Source organism: Ambystoma mexicanum, chromosome 11 (genome assembly GCF_040938575.1).
Source record: "Ambystoma mexicanum isolate Mex_15411 chromosome 11, UKY_AmexF1_1, whole genome shotgun sequence".
In the NCBI taxonomy this organism is placed as follows: Eukaryota; Metazoa; Chordata; class Amphibia; order Caudata; family Ambystomatidae; genus Ambystoma; species Ambystoma mexicanum.
Window position 1 is genome coordinate 1,486,202,926 of NC_090934.1, and position 18,355 is coordinate 1,486,221,280.

General features: G+C 46.2%; 1 protein-coding gene across 1 annotated transcript in view; it reads left to right on the plus strand.

Annotated features, from left to right (window-relative positions):
* The window catches only part of LOC138504629 (aminopeptidase Ey-like), a 288,546-nt gene that overhangs the window by 142,087 nt on the left and 128,104 nt on the right, over positions 1-18,355 (plus strand). Inside the window, exon 9 of the mRNA XM_069625225.1 lies at positions 1,066-1,131. Coding sequence (XP_069481326.1) covers positions 1,066-1,131 — 66 coding nt within the window. The remainder of the gene's footprint in view (positions 1-1,065; positions 1,132-18,355) is intronic.

Consider the following 18,355-nt stretch of genomic DNA (forward strand, 5'->3'; position numbering starts at 1 on the left):
CAGCCAGGGTGCAGAGGCTCAGGGGAAATCTCCAGAGTTCCCTATAGGCCAGTCCACCCCTGCCAGGGTGCAGAGGCTCAGGGGAAATCTCCAGAGTTCCCTAAAGGCCAGTCCACCCCTGCCAGGGTGCAGGGGCTCAGGGGAAATCTTCAGAGTTCCTTATAGGCCATTCTACCCCTCCCGGGGTGGCGGGCCCAAGGGAAATCTCCAGAGTTCCCTATAGGCCAGTCCACCCCTGCCAGGGTGGCGGGGCCCAAGGGAAATCTCCAGAGTTCCCTATAGGCCAGTCCACCCCTGCCAGGGTGCAGAGGCTCAGGGGAAATCTCCAGAGTTCCCTATAGGCCAGTCCACCCCTGCCAGGGTGCAGAGGCTCAGGGGAAATCTCCAGAGTTCCCTATAGGCCAGTCTACCCCTGCCAGGGTGCAGGGGCTCAGGGGGGTGCAGGGGCTCAGGGGAGTTCCTTATATGCCATTCTACCCCTGCCTAGGGTGCAGGGGCCCAGGGGAAATCTCCAGAGTTCCCTATAGGCCAGTCCACCCCTGCCAGGGTGCAGGGGCTCAGGGGAAATCTTCAGAGTTCCTTATAGGCCATTCTACCCCTGCCCAGGGTGCAGAGGCTCAGGGGAAATCTCCAGAGTTCCCTATAGGCAAGTCCACCCCTGTCCAGGGTGCTGAGACCTACCAGGAAACCTCCAGAGTTCCCTATAGGCCAGTCCACCCCTGGAGAAGGCTCTTCCTAGTTTGCTCATCTAGTTTCATTGTAGCTATAAAAGTTATGGATTGAATGGGTACAGCTTTGTTCATGTTTGTTTCTGTTATTGGCGCCATAAAATCATAGCTGTTATTCTAAACCAATTCAGCATTGGAGTGGCAGAGGGCGGAGTCTTTGGCTAATTGCAAGTTGGCACATATGTCTGTCATGCGTGCAGGAATAGGTGAAGTAACATGCGTGTTAGGGCCTGCCTTCGCTAATCATAGGACTATCTGGGTTGAAACCACTGAAAATGCAACACAGTAAATTGGGGAGCTGTTTGTGTAACCGAGTTCTCTGTTGTTGCCTTCACAGTCATATCTGCAAGCCTTTGCATACAACAACACCATTTATGACGACCTGTGGTCCTCTCTGCAAAAGGTAAGTGCTATTGCATGGCTATCTAACAGAACAGAGGGCAGGGCCTGTAAGGGACCTACACAAGGCCAAGCACTGCATTGCATGCACAGTGCTTTCTGGAGCACCATTGTGTTGGAAATTGGCACCATGTGATTGCTGTTCAGTTCAGCACTGCATGAGCCTTCCTTGCATGCACACTGCCTGCTGGAGCACCGTCGTGTTGGCAATTTGCACCATGTAAATTGTCATTGTAAATTGTAATTGTTTATTTGTAAGGCGCTTATACACAAGTGAAGTGCTTCAAAGCACTTCAAGGCGGGAAGGGATCAAGGGAATACAGTCGTCATTCTTCGGCCTTGAAGTTTTCGAAATGATCTAACTAAATTAACTAGCATACTAGGCCTGAGACCTTTCTACTACTGCAAGTGCATGACGGGAGGGAAGGACAGGAAGGAGGGCCAGAGGGGGGGATGTTGGGGGGTGTGGAGTATTCAATAAATAAGCTGCTATCCTAGGCCTAATGGTTTGTCAGGTAGTACAGTGCATGAGAAAGAGTGTGAAGGGGAGGAGGGGGAGGGGGAAAGGGACATACAGAACAATAGACTACCGTGCTAGTCCTGGCGCCATTCAGATCGATTGATGATAGGTCATCACCAATAATGCACTTATGCACAAGTGTTTGATGCAGAGCCAAGCAAGGGAGGGGAGACAAGATGAGGACGGGCCAAACGATCTTGCTAGGTCTAGTGCATTCAAGGTTTTGCAAGTGCACGGACAGGAAGTGCAAGGGTGGGGGAGGGAGAAAAAGTGCGTCCATTCCATCAGGAGCCTGGGTTAAGTTCAGTGAGGTTGCCCCTTACATGGAACGTATTGCGAGTGCAGAAGTGCGAGGCAGAGTGCAGAGGCCTGGAGGCAAGTGTGGGACTGGCGAGGGAGCCTGGGACCTGTGCGGCAATGGGGATGCATAAGGCGGCCAGTCAGAGAAACTGAGCAGAGTTGGGGAGGATAAAGGATGAGGGAAGCAGGAGAGAGGAGAAAGGAGGTTAGCAGGAGAGAGGGAGAGAGAAAGAGGAAGTGAAGAGGAAGGTATTGAGGAGTGAAGGGGTTGCAGCACTGCATAGATGCGGTCCCTGTGTTGAGGCCAAGGATAAGTCTTGCGGTTCTGTTCTGGATAAGTTGAAGAGGACAGAGAGTAGAAGTAGGAAGATTGAGAAAGAGACTGTTGCAGTCGTCCAGTCTAGCGAGAACCAGAGCTCTGGAGACGGTGAGCCTCGTGGGGGAAGTGAGAAAAGGTAGAATACCTCTGACGAGATGCGGATGGTAGTGGGACTTTTCAGAGATGTCCGAAATGTGCGAAGAAAAGGAGAGAGTGGAGTCGAAGATGACCCCCAGATATTCTGCCTCACTATGAATGCTATTGCAGTTCAGCACTGCATGAGTATTCCTTGCATGCACACTGCCTTCTGGAGCAGCATTGTGCTGGCAATTTGCACCATCTGATTGCTATTGTAGTTGAGCACTGCATGAGCCTTCCTTGCATGCACACTGCCTTCTGGAGCAGCATTGTGCTGGCAATTTGCACCATCTGATTGCTATTGTAGTTCAGCACTGCATGAGCCTTCCTTGCATGCACACTGCCTTCTGGAGCAGCATTGTGCTGGCAATTTGCACCATCTGATTGCTATTGTAGTTCAGCACTGCATGAGCCTTCCTTGCATGCACACTGCCTTCTGGAGCAGCATTGTGCTGGCAATTTGCACCATCTGATTGCTATTGTAGTTCAGCACTGCATGAGCCTTCCTTGCATGCACACTGCCTTCTGGAGCAGCATTGTGCTGGCAATTTGCACCATCTGATTGCTATTGTAGTTCAGCACTGCATGAGCCTTCCTTGCATACACACTGACTAACACACCAAAATCATGCTTTGCTCACGCCCTGACATCGGGATGACGTCTCAGAATACTGATCAGCATGCAGTAAGCGGCTGGAGGCATAACCCTGTCACACACAGATCATCCTATGTTTCCTGACTCATGCATTCTCAACTGCTCCGATCAGCCCACCAGGACCACTTCTGCAACATAAAACACTGTGCACTTGCTCAATAGACATGGTTGACCGGTTACCTGCAAAAGATAGACATGGTTACCTGGTTACCCTGTAAAAGCAAAAGGAAATATCGAGGCTGAGTACCCCAAAAGAAAATACGCCAAACACGGGTTTATAAAGATACACAGATCTTTATTCTATAACTGTACAGTTTACAAAGAAACAAAGTATCAGATAGCTATCTGGCCCTCAGTACATCACAGCGAATACCAGAGCTTTTGGTGTGAGAAGTGGGAGGAACTGGACGTCTAAACATTTATACTTTTTATACAGTTTTGATCCTAATGTCCAGCCCCCACTACAGGTTAATAATTCTTGGTCTAGGGTTCGTACCGAGTTCACGTCTAGTTTGTCCAACTATATGCATATGGATCATTTTCAGTTTGTACATCAACAAGTCACAATGGCAACAGAGTTTCTTTGGATTTAACATTAAGCCTCAACAAACATCCTATACAATGTAGTTCAGCCAGTGTCCACGTTCAGTATTTAGACAGCATTGTATTTGATGTATGTCCGCGGATCGGACTTGTTGGTGCAGGTAATCCTCTGTCCACAAGTCAGACATGGGACAGGGTCTCTTTACTCAACCTAAACATTCGGTTAACGTAAAGGTCGAGACGGCTAAGTTACAAGCGGGAAACACTGTCCACCATTTTAGAACACAGAATTACTTTGGAATGGAAATCAAAATGGCAGATGGACCTAAAATGGCGGCTAAGTCGATCTAAGATCAGAACTTTGCGACGTGGATTTCTTCGCAGAGCGACTGGGCTTAGGCCAAAATATACAATAAAGGAGGCACAATATCATATCCCGTTTAACAAACCCTCCTTTTGGCCTAAGCCAAGCGCTAAACTACTTCTAGTCACTTTACGAGTAACTCCACGTCTCAATGTCCATACATCCTGAATCACTATCAGAGATATCAATTGCCATGAGGTCAGAAACTGAGATTTCCTTCAGCAAAAATGTGTTAGATATTATCTCTGGGGCGTACACCTTGTGCCCTAATGTACCCATTGCTTGTGCATAACATCCTCCTACGATCGAACACATACCAGGAAGACATTGTATACAACAGCAGAAAAAAAACAGAATACCTAAAATAATCAGCAAGACCGAGAGTAGCTTCCATCCCCAAGATCGTAGGAGGTCCCAGAACCAACCATTAAGATCCCAGTTTCCCTCGGGAACATGCACTTCTGAACTGAGAACATGCAGATTTTGGATCGCCCTAAAGATAGTTGGGGAGGAGTCTGGCACGAAAACACTTAAAGCGGACCACACTAATTTATATACCCCACCATGCTCAGCCAGGATGACATCTAATGCCATCCAGTTCTGAAGTGCCACTAACCTTATTGCTTTCTGTTCTAACGTCATATTATAGAGTATGTCAGGGGTCCGGTTGATGGTCCTCTCCAGTACTCTCGCTAGTCTCCTGATATCTTCAGAATTCAGCATTTCTCCCCAAAATGGCACAACAGATTTAGCTACATCGCCCAGAATTTGTGCTGAAGTATCCCCTTTCTCGTCCCGTCGTGGACAAGCCTTTGAAACTTCTACAGTGTTAGCAATGAACACCCCGGGTAACAGAATACCTAAATAACAGGTTCCCTGCCAATCCCTGGGTAACCATGGAAATGCTACATTACCGCAAACAAAGTAGACAGGTTTGCCTACATACAAAGGTCTGTCCTCACTAGTCAAATTCACAACGTTGGCCAAAGCCTTAAAATCACCCATTGACTGAGTACCATCCCTTTGTATGCAGAAAGAAACTGAATCGGGCTGTGGTTGACAGTATAAGACGGTGGCGTGGCATCCCTATTGCCTATAGGAGCCATCTTGAAAGAGATCAAAGATTGAAAAGGATGGGTCAGTCTGTCAGAAGGCTTAATAGAAGCAACATTAGGCTTGCTTCTATTCGCAAAGAGTGAGCATCCCAGGGGCTTTAGAACATGTTTTTCAAAATCATTTAAATTAGTTTCATCAAAGTTCCCTGAGATGCTATCGTTCCATCGGCCAAAGAATAGTGCTCTTAAAGAAGCATAGCAGGCAGTTGTCAAAGGTAAAGGATGAATATAGCAACCCAGCCCCTTATCCCCGTGTTGCGGTAAATGCGAACAGACCCAACAATTGGATCTATTAAAAATGGCATGTGTAGAATTCATGATAAGTAATAGAGTGTTATTGTGGTAACTCTGTCTATGCTGAGAGTCTCTAGGAGATAGAGTGTACAGATGCATGACAGGAGTAGAAACAGTAGGTACATTTTCATTGGGTAACACATTTTCGAGCGGATGTACTTCTTCTAGATACCAGAATCCTAAAACATTGACTATTGTAAAACCAGTTAACATTATCACAAGAAAACAATACGTTTTCGGGGCCCACACATTCGATCGTTCTTTTTCATGGCTGGTCACACAGTCTCTTATCTGTTTCGTACGAGCGGGAGTGGTTGCAGGCATTGTGTTCTTCAGACGACTCGCACCAAAGTTATTTGCTGGGGATCTCCAGACCGAGCATCTTCTTAGTCCTTTCACAAACCCTAGGCAACAGAATCCCCTTATATACAAATGATCGGGCCAAAAAGGCAAGCCCTTTGATGATTTTTCCTTTGATGGCACAGCCGAACCGTGCAATAAGTCTACTTCCTCGGACGCAGATCGTACCTTGTGATCCCTGGTACTGAGCAAGATCGGATACAAGATTCAGAGCCATTTTTGAAAATGGGACTGTTGGAGAGTATGGAGATGAAGTGGCTGTTTCATCAGGCCTCATGGGCTCAGGGAGATTCTCTGATGCACTCTCGATGCTGGTTGCTGCTTCGTAATCGTTGGTTACAGCATTGGTGAGGGGTTCTGTATCTTCTGTAGCATGTGGCAAAGGGTATGGAATTCTCTTGATGTGGGACGCGTAGATCCAATGCTTCTTGCCTGGTTCCTGCACCACCGTCTGTGTGACCAGGAGGACCTGGTGGGGGCCCCACCAACGAGGTGCGAGGCAAGAAGATCGCTCAAATGATTTTGTGAGGACCGTTTGCTGTGACCAGAGCCCTCGTACCTGACAGGTAAAGCCTCTCGCACCTGGTGATAAATCAAATACAGATTTTTAGTTAACTGGCCACATTAATCAGAAAGAAGTACATTTTCAACCTCTCGTAAAGAACGAGGTTTTGGTATATTCCAAATGTTAGCTGGCCTACCCTTGACCACCTCAAAGGGAGAGAGCCCAGTCTTAGTTTGAGGGGTCGTCCTCATGGACAATAACACGACCGGTAAGGCGTCTGGCCATTTTAGTTTGGTGCCGGCACACGTCTTAGCGAGCTTGTTCTTAATGATGCTGTTGTGTCTTTCTACTAGTCCAGCGCTCTGTGCATGCCTGGCCGAATGGAACCGTTTATCGATCTGTAATCCCGCGCATATCTGCAGAATTACAGCACCGATAAAATGTGGACCATTGTCCGACCAGATGACTCTTGGCAAACCAAATCTTGGAAAATATTCCTTCAGCATGGTCTTTGCCGTGGTCATAGCGGTGGCATCTTTGACGGGAAAAGCTTCGACCCATTTGCTAAAGGCACAGATAACAACTAGTACGTATTTATAGTTATTACAACGCTCCATTTCTATGAAGTCAAAATGGATTACTTCAAAGGGGACAGAAGGTGGGCCAAAACTACCTCTAGGAGTTGGTGTGCCCTTTCCCACATTATGCTACAGACAAATCATACACCCTTGAATGAAGCGCTTGGCTACCTTAGGGATTTTATCATTTACCCACACATTTTGCAAAATTTTGGTGACCTTACGAGCACAAATATGGATGGGACCATGAGCTACAACCATCATCATAATATACGCATCAGGCAGTAAGGCAGTAACCATTTTCCTTCAACCTTGTCCACCCAACACCCGTCATCATCCAATTTCGCCAACCCCTCAGCCCATTTATTAGATTCCTCTAATGTGGCATTGGCTTGAATGTTCTTTACGGATTCGATACCCTCATCCAAAGTACAGGCATTTGTGGCTTCCCTTGAAGTATACATTTCTAAAGAGAGATCAGTGGCAGTCTGTTTGGCTCTCTGGTCAGAGAAAGCGTTCCCCTTTCCTATATTATCTACAATCTTCTGATGTGCTGCGCATTTTATAATCGCTAGCTGAGTAGGGAGTGCAAGCGCTGACAGTAACCGCACTATCAAGGTGCCATGCTGGATTTTAGTGCCATATGAGGTCAAGAAACCTTGTTCTGCCCAAAGTCTACCGAAGTTGTGAACCACCCCAAAGGCATACTGACTGTCAGTATATATATTTACGATAAGCCCTTCGGAAAGTTCACAAGCTCGGGTCAATGCTATAATCTCTGCGGCCTGCGCAGAGTTATACGTGATTCTTTTGGTCTCCATGACCGTGCTCAATGTGGTGATTGCATAAGCAGCTGTGGATGTACCATCCGGGAGTTTGAAACAGGAGCCATCATAAAACAGCTCCCCTTGTGGATTGTTCAAAGGAATGTCTCTTAGATCGATTCTGCCTCTGGTCTATTGTTCTGTAGTGTAAAGGCAGTCATGTGACTCTTTGTCACTGCAAGCAGTACCTTGCGGCAAAGGTAAATGTTCAGCCGGGTTAAGGACACAACACCTCTTTATTTCGATATGCGGTGCAAACAGGATCATTTAATATCTCGTTAATCGTGCGGAGGTGAGGTGTTGCGTTTGTGTTCTGTTTAATAGAACATCTACAGAGTGAGGTACATCAAGGTTAAATCATTGCCTAAGACCATTCCCTCGCTCTGTTTTACGAATGCAGCAGCGACAGCTCTCAAACATCTTGGCAAAGCCCTTGCTACAGGATCAAGGGCAGAAGAAAAGTAGCCGCACAGCCTATTCTTCCCTCCGTGTTCCTGCGTTAATACAGCCAAAGCACATCCATCACATTCATGCACATACAACACAAAGGCCTTTTCATAGTTTGACGTGCCCAAAACTGGTGCCGAGCACAATGCAGTCTTGAGCAGATCAAATGCTTTCTGGTGTTCCAAGTTCCATGGCAATTGCAAAGAAAAACATTGGTTTAATCACTAAGGAGAAGTTCAGGATCCACTGTCTACAGTAAGAAGCCATTCCTATCAACGCTCTAACTTCCTTCTGTGTATTTGGGACAGACATGCTAGAAATAATTTTTATCCATGCAGGCGTCAACCTTCTTCCCTCCTTTGACAGGAGATAGCCTAAGTAGGCGACCTCCTGTCGATAATATTGAAATTTCTTAAGCAAAGCTTTATGTCCATGTTGTGCTAGGTGGATAAGCAACAACACGGTGCCCTCCTTACAAGCACTCTCTGAGTCAGCAGCTAAGAGAAGATCGTCTACATACTGAAGCAGTGTACAAGTAGTGGGCAACTCGAGTGTGTCGAGCTGCTCTTTCAAAGCCCTACTGTAGATGCTAGGACTTTCCGTGTAACTTTGCGGTGCATGGGTATAGGTAAACGAACGTCCCCCTAAGGAGAACGCGAACAAGTATCTACTGTCTTTATGTATAGGGATACTAAAGAAGGCGTTCTTTAGATCCACCACACTAAAGTGAGTAGCTGTAGCCGGAATCATGGTTAATATTGTTGTTACATCAGGTACAATGGGAAATTGTGGAGCAACAATCTTATTGATAGCACGTAAATCAATAATGAAATTAATGGGAATTGCATTATCACCTTTCGTGCACACGGGCAAAATCGGACTATTGCACAAACTACCTGCAATTTCCTCAATCACCCCACAGTGCACAAAATCAGAGACTATACATCTAAAAAATTGTTCACCATTGACAAAAATCTTATACTGGGGAATACGTGGCAACTTCATTCCATGTTTCAAAATAATCTTAACGTGCTCAATTTGCAAAACACCAACATCATTGTCGTCAATTGCCCATAAACACTCTGGAACATCACTAAATTCCGGCGGCAAAGGTCTGGTTAAGAATTGAGAGACAGAAAGTTGCTGTGGCGAAATCGTCAAACGCACTCCATCAAAGAACAATGAATTACCGCATTTAATTCCTTCCACAGATTCAACCCCATGTAACAAATTTACCTAACACTAATAATTTGAGAAGACTAAGAGATAACCACAGGACTCACCAGAAGATTTCTTGGGTTGTTCGTGGAGAGTTTCCCAAAGAGTAAGTAGAAAGTAAGAGCCTCCCCGAGTCCCTTCCTCCACTTCCTATAGCAAAGGCTTAGAAGAGAAGAAGGACCTCAGGGAAACCCTCTGGGGAAGAAAACCCCGTGTCTTCGTCTGCTGGACTGAAGTCTTCAGATGGGAAGAACAGCAAACGGTTGTGTTGTTGATTGTAGAAAGGCGTCTGATCAGACGGTGAGAGAGAGAGAGAGAAAGCGGTAAGTAATTTGTAATGAAGAATGCATAGAAAACAAAGAAATGGGACAGATGTATAGTTACCCTTAAAAAGGACGTGGAGGATTACTGTCATAAAAGGGGGATCTCTGGCGTATTCCTGAATATGTGAAGAGTTTTGTTAGAATAGTGAAAGTAATAGAAATCAGGTAAATTAAATTAAGGTAGACAGGATCTTTACCTGAGAAAGTGGAAAGTAAGGGCAACGGGAGGCTTATAGCGGTCTTGTCAGCAGAATGGAGGGATAAGGCTGTAGATCTGTCAGTTCCCTTCGAAGTGACAACAAGAAGAACTGTGTCAACTGACTGTTTCGATCGTGGCGTCTGTCAATAAATATCCCCCTAAACTCCGTTCCTCGTACCTGGCTATCGGAGAGGGATGAGGTGTAATGTCTGCTCAATAAACTCTCGACTGAAAGTTGTGGGAGTGCGTGTGTTCGGTAAAGGGACCATGCCGCCTTCACTGGGAAGGATTCGATCTTAGAGGTGGAGCCTAGATATAATCACACATGGAATTGTAGTTAGGCGAACGAAGATAGAGTAAAGTAAGGAAAGTATTGAAGAAGCGTAATATATTCAAACTCACGAAGCACTGTAAACTTGGAGTAGCAACGCGTCTGCGCGTTGGTGTCAGAGACTGATATGCCAGAAACCAACCAAGAGTGCGTGGCCTGCTCCACACTCGAAACAGCATCCACTAGACCAATGCCTTCAGAAACGGCCGCCATCTTGGAAGGAAAAATAGATGATACCCGTCCATGGGACCAACGATGCAAAAAGGACCAACGTTTTCGGAAGGGCGTGACAGTATGCCCCTCCGAAGGGTAGGAGAACCCGGCTTCCCGGGATGGGTCTGAAAGAACCGGCGAATCAGAGCCGGGGCATGAACCGTTGAGGCAGGCTCCCGTGAGCGTTCTGCATGCGACTAACCGCGCCAATCGATCAGGTACTGCAGCCGACCCCGGAAAAAACGAGAGTCGCAAATGCAAGCAACCTCGTATTCAGGGCCAAATGGAGTAGACACTGGAGGAGGACGAGTATTCCGCAGTCTAGAGAAACGGTCCTTCACATCCTTCTTGAGTTGAGAAATGTGGAATACCGGGTGAATCTGGGACCAGGATGTAGGAAGTTTGAGGCGGAAGGCCGCCTCACCCAGACATCTCTGGATTGGAAACGGGCCGAAATATCTAGGAGACAATTTGGAAGGTACCAGATGCCAGGGGCAACAATCGAGATGCCAGCCACACCAGGTCACCGGGTACAAGTTGAGGCGCTGGAGTACGGCGCCTATCCGCAAACAATTTCACCCGTTTCTGTGCGTTCAGAAGGGAAGACTTAGCAGTCCGATTTCCAGCGTGAATGCCCTTGAGGAGACTGTCCACATCAGGGAATCATGAAGGCGAAGTAATGCCCGTAGGGAAGCAGATGGGATGAAAACCGTATGTGCAGAAAAAGGGACTGGAACGTATGGCGGAATGATGAGAGTTATTATAGGCAAATTCTGCCAATGGTAGTAGAGCACACCAATTGTCCTGAGATGCAGAAATGTAGCAGCATAAGTAACCCTCCAGCGTCTGGTTGAGACATTCTGGGCCTCATTACGACCCAGGCGGTAAGGGTTTTACGGCGGCGTAAACAGCGCCGACCCTTACCGCCAGAGTACGAGGTCCCTTAGCGCCATGGATTTTAACACCTGCTAAAAGCAGTAATTTACGGTGGCGTAATTAACGCCTTCCCCACTCCCATTATGCCCTATGGGGCAAAATGGGAATGGGGAAGGGTAAATGGGAAAATGGGGATTTACCGCCCCGCCAAGGTTGGAATGGGGCGGTAAATCCGCCAACCACCATGGCGTAAACGTAGTTTACGCCATGGTGGTAAAGTCACGGCCCAGGCGGTAACTTACCGCCTGGGTCGTAATGAGGCCCTCTGTCTGGCCATTGGTTTGAGGATGAAACCCTGAACTCAATGCCCGGGAGATGTTCAGGCTTTTACAAACTTGACGCCAATACTGCGAAGTATATTGTGATCCATGGTCTGATACAATAGTTTCAGGGAGACCATGAAGCGTGAAAATCCGCGAGATAAAAATACGAGCCATTTGTGCCACTGTAGTAACCTGCGGAAGAGGAATGAAATGGGCCATCTTTGTAAAGTAGTCAATGGTAACCATGATCACGGTACAACCTTCGGAGATAGGTAATTCAACAATGAAATCTGTCGAAATCATTTGCCAAGGGCAGTCTGGGATGGGCATCGTAGACAGGAGACCCAGTGGGGCCGAATGAGGAGATTTGGTCTGCAAACATATGGAACACGCAGGTACATAATCTTGGATGTCGTGGGCCATCTCGGGCCACCAAAAATGACGTTGGACCAACACCCTGTGTGAAAACAAAAAGTGCTTTATTTAAAAGCTACAACAGTTACCAAAAAAGTCAATTGACAAACGGATAGCTATTCGGCTCTCAGAGTAACAGAACGAACTTCAACGAGAGTTCACTGCGTTAGTGAGAGAGACCGTACATTGGGATACTCGTGTTTTTATACTCTTCATCCAGCTCTGGCCAACCCTCTCGCGGGTTAACCATTCTTAGGCCCAGGTCTAGGGTTTCTTGCCAGGTCAATCCCATAATGTATGCATTTTGATCAGTTTCGCTGATACAGTTGTTCATTTACACATAGGTCAGGGATAGGACAAGGTCTCAGTTCACGACCCCAGCAAGTGGCCTGCAGGCATGTTATTTATTCATGTGTGCGGAGGTCACAACGGCCAGAATCTCACTCGAAATGTCATTCGGCCTCCATTTTGGTGTTCAGGGTGACTTCCACCTTACAAGAGAACCTAAAATGGCGGCTAAATCCAAGATGGCGATTTACACAGTACATTAAGGTCAAGACCTTGCCGCGGAATCTATTTACACGATGTTTTAGACAACTTGGCGTAGGCCAACACACATTCAAATAATGCAATAGGAGGTATAATATTATTTCGATTCCAACAGACCCTCCTTTTGGCCTATGCCAAGTGCTAACATTATTCCTAATACTTTTGAAAATAACTCCATGTGTTGTCATCCATAGATCCCGAATCATTGTCTGTAATGTCTATAGCCATTAGGTCGTTCATCAAAACCTCTTGTACCATGAATTCTTTAGATGCTGTATCTGGGGCATATATTTTATGCCCTATTGTGCTCACTGCTTGGGCACAACATCCCCCTAACATTCCACATATACTTGGGAGGCATTGAAAACAGCAACAAAGGAATAGCAGGATCCCCAAAATAACCAGAATAACAGAAAGCACCTTCCAACCCCAGGATCGTAAAGAATCCCAGAACCAAGTGCTGAGGTTCCAGTCTCCTACAGGGATATGTACTTGAGAACTAAGAGTATGCAAGTTCTGTATTGCTTTAAAATTTGTTGGCGAGGAGTCTGGTACGAAAATACAGCAAGGGGACCCCACTAATTTGCATACTCCACCTCGTTCTGCCAAAATGACATCTAATGCCATCCGATTTTGGAGTGCTACCAATCTTATTGCTTTTTGCTCTAAGGTCATATTGTAGAGTATGTCCGTGGTCCGGTTGATCGTTCTCTCCAGTACCCTTGCTAATCCCCTAATGTTCTCTGAGTTTGTTATTTGTCCCCAAAAAGGGCACAACTGATTTCGCTATATCTCCCAATACTTGCCCAGGGGTATCTCCGTTCTTGTCTCGCCGTGGGCGAGCCTTAGAAACCTCCAATGTACTAGCTACAAACACCCCGGGTAACAATATTCCTAAATAACAGGTTCCCTGCCAATCCTTGGGTAACTAGGGAAACGCTAAACTACCACAAACAAAATAAACAGGCCCCCCTACATACAGAGGCCTGTTTTCTCCAGTCAAATTTACAATGTTTTTACAACTTTCAAAATCTCCCATTGGCCTAGTGCCATTTCTTTGTAGACAGAAGGGAACCGAGTCAGGGCTATGATTTATAGAATAAGAAGGAGGTACAGCGTCCTTATTGCCTATCGGAGCCATTTTAAAGGAAATCAGAGTTTGAAAAGGAAGAGATAGTTTATCAGACAGCCTAATAGAAGCGACGTTAGGTTTACTTTTATTTGCGAAAAGCGAGCATCCCAGGGGAGTCAATTCACGTTTCTCGAAATCATTCAGATTAGTTCCATCAAAGTTCCCTGAGATGCTATCATTCCATCGGCCAAAGAATAGTGCTCTAAGAGAGGCATAGCAAGCAGTCGTTAAAGGTAGAGGATGTATATACCATCCCAGTCCCTTGTTCCCATGTTGCGGTAAATGAGTACAAATCCAACAATTACTCTTATTAAAAATGGCATGCGTTGCATTCATTACTATCATTAGAGTGTTATTATGATACTTTTGTCTATGTTGGGAGTCTCTAGGGGACAGAGTGTGAAGGTGTACAGAGGGATTCAAAACAGTTGGTACAATCTCGGTCGGTAGTAAAGGTTTTAGAGGATACATTTCTTCAAAATACCAAAGTCCTACAGCAGCAGTCGCAAAAATAACAATTATCATTATCAAAACACAGCAGTACATTTTCGGGGCCCAGGCACATTGTTCATTGTCCAATTTGGTCACCCCTTTATTCACAAGTCCAGTGCGGGGGGCAGCAGCGGAGGTGGCAGGCATCGTAGTTCCTCAATCGATGTCCCCAATGTTCGTTGCTGGCGACACTACGGTCGCGCGATTTCTTAGTCCTTCCCAACCCTAGCCAGCAGAATCCCTTTTGTTCAACAGAACTTTCTCATAAAAAGAGAACTTCCAATCACTTCCTTTTTCAGATGCACGAAAAACCCGTGCCGTAGTTCTATCTCCTTCGTCGAAGGTTGTACCTGGTGGTACCCAAAATTGTCTGGTCCGGAAGTAAAGTGTCGTCACTTCCTGAGGGAAGCAACGTGTCGGAGGCGACGGAAGTCACAGAGCTTGAAACAGGGTTTTCCGGAAGTGATTTTTCAAGAGAGTGCGGAGACTGTTCCCCAAGCTCCTCAGGCTCAGAGAAATTCTCCGACGCACTCACAGCGTTGTTTGCCACTCCAGGATCAGAGACTGTAGCATCAGCGAGGGGTTCTGTGTCTGCTGTAACGTGTGGTGTTGGGTGAGGAAGTTCCTTGACATGCGTCGCGTGAATCCAGTTCTTCTTTCCAGCCACCCGCACTGCTGTCCTGGTGACCAGTAACACCTGGTGGGGTCCCCGCCAGCGAGGCGCGAGACAGGAAGACCTCTCGTAGGCCTTCACTAGGACCCAACTTCAGGCTGTATATCGTGTCCTGGGCCCGTGAACCGTACAGGTAAAGCCGAGTGTACCTGGTGATAAATGAAATACAGGTTTTTAGTTAACTGGTTACAGTAGTCTACAAGCAATACATTTTCCACCTCTCTCAGGGCTTTAGGTTTTGGGAGACCCCAAATGTTAGCAGGTCTCCCCATCACTACCTCAAATGGAGAAAGCCCAGTCTTAGTCTGAGGTGTGGTACGCATAGCTAATAACACAATAGGTAAGGCATCTGGCCATTTTAGTTTGGTATAAGCACATGTTTTTGCAAGCTTATTCTTTAAAATACCATTGTGTCTTTCCACCAACGCAGCGCTTTGAGGATGTCTAGCTGAGTGAAATCGTTTGTCAATACATAGGGCTGTGCATATCCGCAAAATTACTGCTGCAATAAAGTGGGGACCATTATCCGACCAAATTACCCTCGGGAGCCCAAATCGAGGAAAGAATTCTTTTACCATAATCTTTGCAGTGGTCATGGCGGTAGCATCTTTAACGGGGAAAGCCTCGACCCATTTACTGAAGGCACAAATAATCAAAAGAACATATTTCAGATTATTACATCGTTCAATCTCAATAAAATCAAAGTGAATGACCTCAAAGGGAACAGAAGGGGGCCCAAAGCTTCCCCTTGGAGTCACTGTCCCCTTACCCACATTGTGCTGTAGGCAGATCATACAGTTCTGGACGTGCCTCTTCGCAGTCTCCAGAATCTTGTCATTTACCCAAACTTGTTCTAACATTTTCGTGATCTGCTGGGCACACACATGCGTAGGACTGTGTGCCATCGTAACCATTGCCAATACATATGAATCAGGGAGCAACCATTTCCCTTCGGATGTATCCACCCAACACCCTTCATCATCCAGTTTCCCCATTCCTTCAGCCCACCTTTTAGATTCTTCTATTGTGGCATCAGTTTGAATATCTCGCACAGACCCAATACCTTCATCCATTATGTAAGCATCTCTCATTTCCCTCAAGGCATACATGTCCGTGCTAAGGTCCGTGGCCGTTTGTCTGGCTATCAAGTCCGCAAAAGCGTTCCCTTTGCCCACATCATCTATGACCTTGCGATGTGCTGCACATTTCATGATCGCTAACTGTTTAGGGAGTGAGAGTGCCGAGAGTAATTGCACTATCAAGGGGCCATGCTGTATCTTGGTCCCATGTGAGGTCAGGAACCCTCTTTTCGACCAGAGCCTCGCAAAGTTGTGAGCCACCCCAAATGCGTACTGGGTATCAGTATATATATTTACTCTACACCCTTGGGAAAGTTCACAAGCTCGGGTCAACGCTATAATCTCTGCGGCCTGCGCGGAGTTATGCGAAATTCTCTTAGTTTCAACAACTTTGCTCAATGTAGTAACTGCATAAGCAGCTGTAGATGTACCATCCGAAAGTTTGAAGCAGGAGCCATCACAAAACAGCTCCCCTTCTGCATTATCCAAAGGAGTATCTATGAGATCTATCCTGCCCTTCGTTTCTTGTTCAGTGGTATACAGGCAGTCATGTAATTCTTCGTCACCGCAAACAGTGTTTTGCGGGAAAGGTAAGAGTTCAGCCGGATTAAGAACACAACACCTCTTAATTTGGATGTGAGGGGCGAACAGAATTAGTTCATACCTTGTTAACCGAGCAGAGGTGAGGTGTTGCGTTTGGGTTTTGTTCAATAGAATATCAACAGAGTGAGGTACCATCAAAATCAAATAATGACCTAGGACCATTCCCTCACTCTGTTTTACAGACGCGGCAGCAGCAGCGGCAGCGCGCAAACATCTTGGCAAAGCGCATGCGACAGGATCAAGGGCGGAGGAGTAGTAGCCGCACGGCCTATTCTTCCCTCCGTGTTCCTGTGTTAACACAGCCAAAGCACATTCATCACATTCATGCACAAACAACACAAAGGCCTTGTCATAATTTGGAGTACCCAGAACCGGTGCAGAACATAGCGCGGTTTTGAGAAGCTCAAATGATCGTTGATGTTCCGATTCCCATGGCAGTGGCAGAGAAATGCCCTTCTTCGTCAGAGCCAACATCGGTTTTATCACTAGCAAGAAGTTCGGGATCCACAACCTACAGTAAGAAGCCATACCTATTAGGGCTCTGACTTCCTTCTGCGTATTTGGAACAGACATGCCAGAAATGTGTTTTATTCTTTCAGGTGTCAATCTTCTCCCCTCCTTTGACAGGAGGTAGCCTAAATAGGCGACCTCCTGACAACAATATTGAAATTTTTTAAGCGAAGCTTTGTGACTATTTTTAGCTAGATGAACAAGCAACAGTACAGTGCCTTCTTTACAAGCACTCTCAGAGTCTGCAGCCAAAAGCAAATCGTCAACATATTGAAGCAGCGTGCAAGTAGGTGGCAATTCAAGGGTGTCGAGCTGCTCTTACAAAGCTCTACTATAAATGCTGGGACTTTCAGTATACCCTTGAGGTGCCCTTGTAAATGTAAATGAGCGTCCCCCCAAGGTAAACGCAAACAGATATCTGCTTTCTTTATGTATAGGAATACTAAAGAAAGCGTTTTTTAAATCCACAACGCTGAAGTGCGTAGCCGTAGCAGGGATCATTGTTAATATCGTCGTCACATCGGGCACAATTGGAAATTGTGGGGCGACCACTCTGTTAATAGCACGAAGATCAATTATGAACCGGTATGGAATTGCATTGTCGCCTTTCTTATATACAGGCAAGATCGGACTGTTACACAAACTACCTGTAATCTCCTCGATCACCCCACGATGCACAAAATCGGAGACAATGCATTTCAAAGCACGTTCGCCCTCGACTGATATTTTATACTGCAGAATGCGTGGCAGTTTCACTCCATGTTTCAGAACTATTTTAACGGGCTCAATCTGTAACACCCCGACATCATTGTCGTCCACCGCCCACAAACATTCCGGGACAATGCTAAACTCAGGAGGTAAAGGTCGAATCAAGAACTGAGAATTAGGAAGTTGCTGTGGTGAAACCGTCAGCCGTACTCCATCAGAGGAACAATGAATTACTGCGTTCAATTCCTTTAACAAATTCAATCCCAGCAAATTCTTTCCACAGTTTGAAGTGAGAAGAAAAGGGCAATGGTCCGTAAAGGGACCCAAAGAAACAGATACCGGTGCAGAAACCGGACAGACAGTTGGTATACCAGAAAACCCTACGGAAACATTTGTTTGCCCTGACAGTGGAATGTTTTGAACCCGAGAATGATCAATGGAGCACTTTTGCGCTCCAGTGTCAATCAAAAACTGGTGTTTCCTATTCCCTACTAATAATTCAACGTAGGGGCCTTTCTGATTAACGGGAATAGGTGAAGTTTCCAAACCCTGCTTCGGGCAATCCTAATGAAATACAGTATTGTCGAAAGGAAGCTCTTCAGAAAGGTAGACAGCAGAAGGGTG